The 7891-nt window shown below is 42.9% G+C and overlaps 1 protein-coding gene across 1 annotated transcript; it reads left to right on the forward strand.

The window, feature by feature from the left end:
* Window positions 1–10: 10 nt before the first annotated feature.
* On the forward strand, window positions 11–3485 carry GATC (glutamyl-tRNA(Gln) amidotransferase, subunit C; the record flags this gene model as incomplete). Its single annotated transcript, XM_010575695.1, has 4 exons — window positions 11–88; window positions 379–545; window positions 954–1057; window positions 1442–3485. Coding segments are annotated over 4 exons (405 nt in total), but the record flags the coding sequence as incomplete, so codon positions are not given.
* Window positions 3486–7891: the final 4406 nt, after the last annotated feature.

Raw genomic sequence — 7891 nt, forward strand, 5'->3', positions numbered from 1 at the left:
GCGGGTCCCTGCTGCCCGGGCCGTGTCCCCCGCGCAGGTCCCCCCGCGCCCGGCGTGGCAGCAGGGCGAGCAGCGGCCGTTCCCGCAGGTAGGGGCGGCCCCGCCGGAGCGGCGCCCGGGAGGAGGACGGGAGGGCCCCGGGCGGAGGTACCGGAACGAGCGGCAGGTCCGGTTTGCCCTGCGCTAGGTGCGAGGTCAGGAGGAGGGAAAAATAGGAGTTTGATTAAAGTTCATTTTCCGGGAAAGTACAAGAAATCGGCGTCTCCCAGCAGATGTAAACTCGGGGGTTTGCCATGTAGCGAGTTTTCAGTTAAAGTAGCGCTGTGTTAAACTTGCTCACCTTTGCCCTCTTTTGTCCATATTTGTCTCTTTGTACAGCAAAAAGTGACGGTGGAAGTGCTGGATCACTTGGAACGCCTGGCCTTGGTTGATTTCCGCGATTCAGAGGGCGTAGAGCGGCTGCAGAAAGCAATCCAGTTTGCTGATCAGCTTCATGAAGTAAACACTGATGGCGTAGAACCGATGGATTCAGTCCTGGAGGACAGGTAATGAATCACAGCAGCCTCCTTTTAACTATTCATGTATCAAACTATTTGTTTTTGTAACTTTTTTTTTCCCCTGGGAATCACCCTGGTTATGCATTTGGCCCCTTTGCTTACAGAAGAGTCTTACCGTGGTTTTGTGTGGAAGGAGGATGTCACTGGCACCCATGATCTTTACATGTAAGCATAGCAAAGGTGAACTCCGGTTCCTTTGTGCACCTTACTTGTCATGAATGATCTGCACACGCCGCTCCCCAAATATCTGTCAGTGGCATTCTTAGTTGTTTCAAAATGATCCAATACTTGTCTTACTGCTTACTTAAGCCCGAAACCCAGTTTAGAAGTAAGCCACACTTGCTACTTCATATCATAGAATAGCTTAAAGACAGGCTAGTAATCTTTGTTCTTCAGGTGTCTGTATCTCAGAGAAGATGATGTTACAGAAGGCAACTGCACGAAAGAGCTGCTGAAAAATGCCAGAGAGAAAGTAGAGGAATATTTTGTAGCCCCACCAGGTATTGTCTTGCTTGTAAAAACCTCTTAATCTTGCTTGAATTAACCTGAGGAGTATAATCCACCATAGCTGCATTTACTTTCAAAAATACTAGCTAGTAATAAGGATGTACTAAAATAAATAACTGTAGCCATCTGTATAAAACAGTCTGCAATCTATTGGTCCAAAAGCAGTACAGAAGGTAATCTTACTCTAAAGTTACTGCACATGTTGAGCGATTATTGACAGGAAGTCGGACAGGACTTACTCTCCTTGCTTGCTCAGGAAATTTAAGCTGCCTGTACATACTCAGAATAAACTGGAGAAGCACTTTTGTGCTAAGTTGTACTACGCAGAAGGTAACTTAGACCTGGTCTCACACAACTTTCTTTTTGTTTTCTATCAGGTAACATCCCTCTACCAAAGCTAGAAGAACGAGAGACTTTTCTGCAGGGCTCTTAGTGAAAGCCCAGAACCCAAACACCGTTTTAGTATTTTATTTGGAAAAAACAAGTTTTGTGCAGTCACAGCTGAAATACCCTGGCATGTATTTTGATCAAAAGAAGAGCACTTGCAAGACAATTTACAGAAGAAGGAAGGTGTAAAAAGTTTAGTAGTGCTACTGAAATATTCCATGTTTATGAAGCTGGAAGGCAGCACGACAGATGACCCTAGTGCTTTTATTTAGCAAAGTGAATTTGATGTTACTCTTTAAGATACTGAATGGCTTAAAGACTTTAAAAGAGAACATTAAAAGGTAATGATTAAAAAACCCAAACCACTGTATTTTTCCTCAACAAGTTTGTCAGGAAAACAAGAGAGGTTGGAAGGTTGTATTTGCCTATTTTGCACCTTTAGCTCGACTCTGACCCTGTCAGAAGTAACAGTCTGGTATGGAGGAGGAGTTTGTAACATTGCTGAGTATCTCTGTGATGTACGGACAGAACTCAGATTTTCATTATGGAAGAAAAGGCACTCTGAGAAGATGATTCTCTCAAATATTTTGTTTCTACTGAATTTTTCCATTTTATCTCTGTGCTCCATGTCTGCGTGGGTTACCTTCTATTTCCCACTTTGTATTTTTATTCTCACAAATTAAATACCTGGAGTTGTACATAATCTGAGAAAGTACTTTTCAAGCACAGAAATAGCTGCTCGAAAATAAAAAAATCTTTGCTGTAAATATTTCTGTCCACCAGACATGTATCTGCAGCAGCACTGGCAATATTTTCTGGATTAAACCATTCTTCCATTTCAAACAAAGCACTGCAGTTGTTTATTTAAAGCATCTTGTGTGGCTAAGCTTGTTGTAAATAAAGAATGTAATTACTTGTGAACTTGGCATTTTTGTTCTGTTGGCACAGTGAACTAAGTATCTACTGTCACCTTCATTTTTTGTTGGAACAGGTTTTAGAAATCTAAGTACCCTGGTGCTCTTCAGTGTTGCAGGCAGACATTGCTAGCAGGAAGCTAGCAACAGCTTTATTAGAAGCAGAAGTGTGATTAGCAGATACCGCTCTGGATACGGCTTCACCTTTAATCTGTTTCCAGCTCTACAAACTCGTGCAGTCATCACCTCAACAGCACCACTTTACTAGCTGTAATTTGGTTATAAGGATGCTGAACTTCTACTTTAGATCTCAGAGTTGTAGAAACCATTCCCCAGACTGTTATGATAATATCCTAGAAGTAAAATATCTTTGAGCATGCAGCTCTAGATGCTTTTCTTGCTGCTCAGTTTTGGGTTTGGCTTGGAAAGTTTCCATCTTAAGGGAAAAAATAGACTGAATTAGCGCAGGGTTATTTCTGTTTGCAAGAGGGTGCTGAAAATTAAGAGTTAACTGGCTCAGCCTGTTACCTTCAAGTAACAGTCATGTACCAGTACCTCAAATTCTGTAAGGAAATTGCTGGGACAAGCACCTCAGCCATCAGCTCCCAGATGGGATGTTTGTCATAGAAAGCTCAGTCACAGTAAAGAAGTGGTTGCAAAGAAGTAGCACAGCTCCAAGAACAAAATGAGCCTCCCTGACTCTGCCTTACTGGCTCAGAGGCCAGGAGACCATCACGGGAAGAGGTGCTGTGCTGGGCAAATTGGGGAGACTGCTTTAGCAAACAACCTACTTTGTCACTGTCTCATCCTGGCAGAGAATGTTGAGGCTTCCTCACAGAAACTCCAACAGTCAGAGGCAAGATAAACCAAAGCTCACTGAGAAAAACGAGAGACCTGCTGAAAGAAGAATACTGCAGCAAACTAGAATCAAATAGTCCAGACCATTCACTTTCAGGCCATAAAGAGTGCAGTAAAAAGCTGAAAAACAAACTTTCCTTCCTGGGTGGTGCCCTGTCCACCTACAGATTTAAGAATCTGCAATTATGTATTCCAACCCTAACTCCATGCACTGTAAGAGATCATGACATGCTGGGCCACAGTGGAATCTTCAGAAGTGCTAGAAAAGACCCCTGATGTTGTTGTAATAGGATACTACTAATCACCAGTTCTGAGTCTGCTCTTAAAGCTCTTGAGAGCCTGATGGGAGAAGGAAAGTAGGCTCCTCCATGACCGTGCAGGTACATGCTTCCCCTGAGGGCAGAAACTCACCTCATGAGATCATAACTTGATGTCATCCAGCTTACACAGTGCATGTTCTGTATCTTTCTGCAGAGAAAAGCCATTACTTCCCATTTCTGTACATCTGCATAATATACACCACCAGCTTGGTGCACGTGTCCCTTCAGGTCCTGCCAGCTGTCTGATAGAGGAAGTCCTCTCAGCATGGCCACAACAACCGATTCTCCCACGAACTGCACCTTCCACATCCCTGCAAACAACAGATAATACAAATTAGGGATTAACGATACACATGCATTGTTTCTTAACATCTCAAAAGTCTACCAAGCATATTAGAAGTATCAGAATTTGAAAAACACTGAAAAAACTACTAAAGAGTTTGAATAGTACCGGTACTAGGTTCAGCCATTAGTGGCTTGCTCTTAATACTACGTGTACAAACTGCTTTGACAAGTTCTCTCTCAGGCCATTCATTATCTGCTGTGTATTTAATGGAAAAGCTAGGCTGAGTGAAAAGGACTACAGCTGTCTTTCCTGGTATAAAAAAAATCACAGCTACTGGGTAGGATCCACTTTCACTCACTACCCTCAAAGGCTGCACGTTTGGTAAGCTTTGAACTGTTTTTTTTTCTGGAACTGATTTTTTTTTTTCATATTTCTCTGGCAGGAAGTGAGAGCAAACACTTGTCCCACTCTTATTTGTGCAGCTACTTCATTATTTGTTTAAGCTTCCATAATATACACATATACATATATGCATACGCATAAAACATGTAATTATTATGATACTCGAATTCTTTCAAGGATGTTGAATTAAAGTATCTATTTAACCCCACTAATCCAATTCTATGCAAAGCTGTAACACTGTATTAGTGCTTTAGTCTCAGGCTTTTCAAGATTCAGACCCTGCAAATGCTGAAGTTTTACAAATACATAAGCTCAGCCTAAAAGTCATTTATGATGCATATATTAATCACAACAAGGAAAGACCTCAAGTCACACCATACAACAAGCACGTTAGCAGAGAATTCCCAGTTTGAGAAATCCCCACTTGTGTTCTATCCATTTTGGCTGCCTCCTTTGACAGTCAGAGAGAATGGGGACAATGTTATTTACATAGAAAAAGGGAGAGGAATTTGAGAGTGAACTGCATGGCTGCAGGAGCTTCCAACCCAACATATCATCAAGTAACTATTTAAAAGCAACAACCAAACCAACAATTTGGACAAAGATAATATCACATTCCCAGTACAGCACAGGCTAATCTTAAAACTGCCAATTCACTGCTGGTCCCTTACCCACACACTCTAGTGAGAGAACAGACTGCCTGATGCTTGTTCCCTGCAGCCCAAACTGCATTTAAAGTGGAAAACACACATTTCTTTAATGAAGGGGTTTGTTGCAACTTCACCACTAATAAGGGAATTACAGCCCTGACTCAGACACCTGCAACCAGCAAAACAGAAACCCTCGTAAAGGCCAGATGAGCTGCCTATGGGGCAGAATAAGTTAGTGCCTCAGCCTGCCCTCGGTGTGTCTAATATGGTGGGTGCTGTGCCCCACAGGATGGCGCAAAGCCCCCCTGGGCCCCGGCTGCACCCTGAGGTAAGGACAAGACACCCTTCATAGTGCCTGTTCACCTGCCTTCACCACAGGGCCTTGACACGCAAGTGGGTCTGGATCTGGATCAGATCTTTGCAGTATTCTGCCACAATGCAGTTTATAAACCCTGGCAAGTGAATAAGTATAGTTAAGGACTCGTGTAATAAAATCACTACCTGTAAATTCCTTGTAACTGCAGTGAGGCAAATATAATGTATATTTGTGAAATAACTAATCTTTTCTCAGTGGTTAATAGATATGGCAAAAAGAAAAAAAAATATCTGTTTGGTTAAAAAAAACAACAACAAAAGGAGGCCAGATTCTAAGATGATGTATCTAGCTAGTTTCCCTGGAGACCATGGAGATAACTGGACTTAAACCTGCTAAGGTTTTTCCACTGCTATGTAGATCTGTAACATACAAAATTGGATTAGAAGCCCCAGCATATAAATTCCAGGTTTACAAAGAAAATTTCAAGGTGGAGATTTCTTCAGTTTTATGGAAAAAAGAAAACAGAAGTTGTTTTATTGCTAATAGTGATTATTTTATGTTTTGATAGTAACTAGGAACCCCAGGAAAAATCTCTATTAGATATAGGGATATGGTATACAACACAGAGCAAAAAAAGGCCTCAACTGAAAAGTGCTTGCAATCTAACCTCCATCTGCAAGAGGAATCTCATTATATGCCTTATTCATTACCCAATTTTCTTTGGCACCTCCTCTACTCCAGCTATCATCTCCTATGTGTATTTGTTCTGCCTTCCCCTGCAGCTCTGTCCTGAGGGAAACTATACTTTTATATTCTTGATTAACAAGTAAGGCTCTAATGTTTCTCTTTAAAGCCCTGTATCTCAGGCTTTAATGTATCTTGTTAACGATGTGTATCTCACCCACACTGACATTTCCTGCAGTCGTCATCACATCTGTTCCTTCAGCTAACCGTTTCTTAATAAATGCATAGAAATTTGCCTGCAGCTACCAAACACAACCACCTCCTCAGAGATTCATGGGTGTTTCTGAAGTTCCTTGTAAGCCCTGGGAAGATTGTTAAATGGTTCAGTTCTGTCAGCACAAAACTGTCTAGTACTCAAAGAACCATTGCTAGTGCTACAGATACTAAACACAGTTCTGTAAATTAATTGCTTACTGTAGCCCCGAGACTATGCAAAGCTTCTTCAAGTTGCTAGCACACAAGGTCTCTTATGCTCTTTCTTCTGCTGGATTAAACCAGATAAATTCCCTTAATTTCATGACTTTCAGAGTTGTCCCTAACACATGCTCCTGATGGCAAGACAGAAAACAAAGTTGTGAATTGCATCTCTTCTAATTGGAATGCTAAAACCTGGGAGCTAAAGCCAGAAGTTACTTCTGAGATACTCTAGAGTGACAGCAGTACTACATTATCCAGTTTTAATATTTTGGGGACAGTATATTCTTCTGACGTCACCTCAAAGTTTGCAAAAGCAAAAGGTTGCTTCCAGTTATGCTGCTTTTGCTATGAATGACACTGAGCAGGTAACTACACTGTATGAATACGAAAAATATTTGCATTTCATGTGAGGTGGATGACTGCTCCTTTTTGTTTCTACAAGGAAATGGCAGTCCCATCAACCAGTATTTGAAAACCTTTTTTAAATCATCCTGTGCTGTTTGCAATAGACATGGTTCAGAGTCCTGTTATTAACAGATCACCAGGTATGGAAGATTCAACAGCAATTTTCTAGCTGCTGACAAAAGTATAAGCAGAAAGTGCCCCGGGGAGAGTGAAACTAACCAAAGAGAGCACTAGGGATCTCCCAAAATATCTTGCTTCATTTAAACCAAAACCAAACCAAACCAAAACCCCCCCCCCCCCCAAAAAAAGGGGGGGGGCAAGAGTTGCAGAAATAGTGAGGTCTGCAAAACATGCCTTAAATGAGACTTAAGAAGTCTGATGGATTCAGTTCACAAAAGGCACGAAGTTTAGAGCTGACTTGATCATACTCAGTAAATATGGGTAATAGATTTCTATCAGAGGTCACTTAGTCTGAAAGACAAAGACAAATTGAAAACAGACACGTGAATAGAAAAGATGATCAAGTGCCATTTATAAGCTATGGAACTCCTTCCTCGAACATGGGTGGGCTTTCCTCTCAGTAAAGGGCATCTTACTGAAAGAGCTGTTCAAAGTTCAAAGAGAAACAGGGGCCTGCTGCAGAGGTTACTGGGTTAAATTCGGTGTCTCTGAGATCTGGGTTGGGGCGAGTAATAAAACGGCCTTTGGGGCCCACGTATCAACTATGGAAAGGTGTTTTACAGAAACTGACGGACACATTAAACGCATTGGAGACTGAGCGTACTTCAAGGAACAGGTTTTTTGCCCAGGATCGCCAGATGACGACAGAGAGGAGTACGCGGGAGCCGGGGCTGGGGCCGTTCCGTACGGAGCTGAAATCTACGTTAACATCCCGCACAGCATGCGCTCTGTGGGACGTGCGGGGCCTGCTCTCCGGTACCTCGCCCGCGTCCTGCGGCGGGACCGGGGGCCGCCCCAGAGGCCGAGCCCCGCCGAGCCCGTCGCTATGGGAACGGACGCGGGCGCGAGGCATCCCGGTCTGAAAGAAAACGCGACAGTAAAATCCTACGAGAGCGCCGGGCCACGGCCAATGGGCGCTCGGCGGGGGGGTGGCGGTGACCAATGGCT

This window comes from Haliaeetus leucocephalus, unplaced genomic scaffold (genome assembly GCF_000737465.1).
Source record: "Haliaeetus leucocephalus isolate CR32 unplaced genomic scaffold, Haliaeetus_leucocephalus-4.0 Scaffold13, whole genome shotgun sequence".
NCBI classification, from domain to species: domain Eukaryota; kingdom Metazoa; phylum Chordata; class Aves; order Accipitriformes; family Accipitridae; genus Haliaeetus; species Haliaeetus leucocephalus.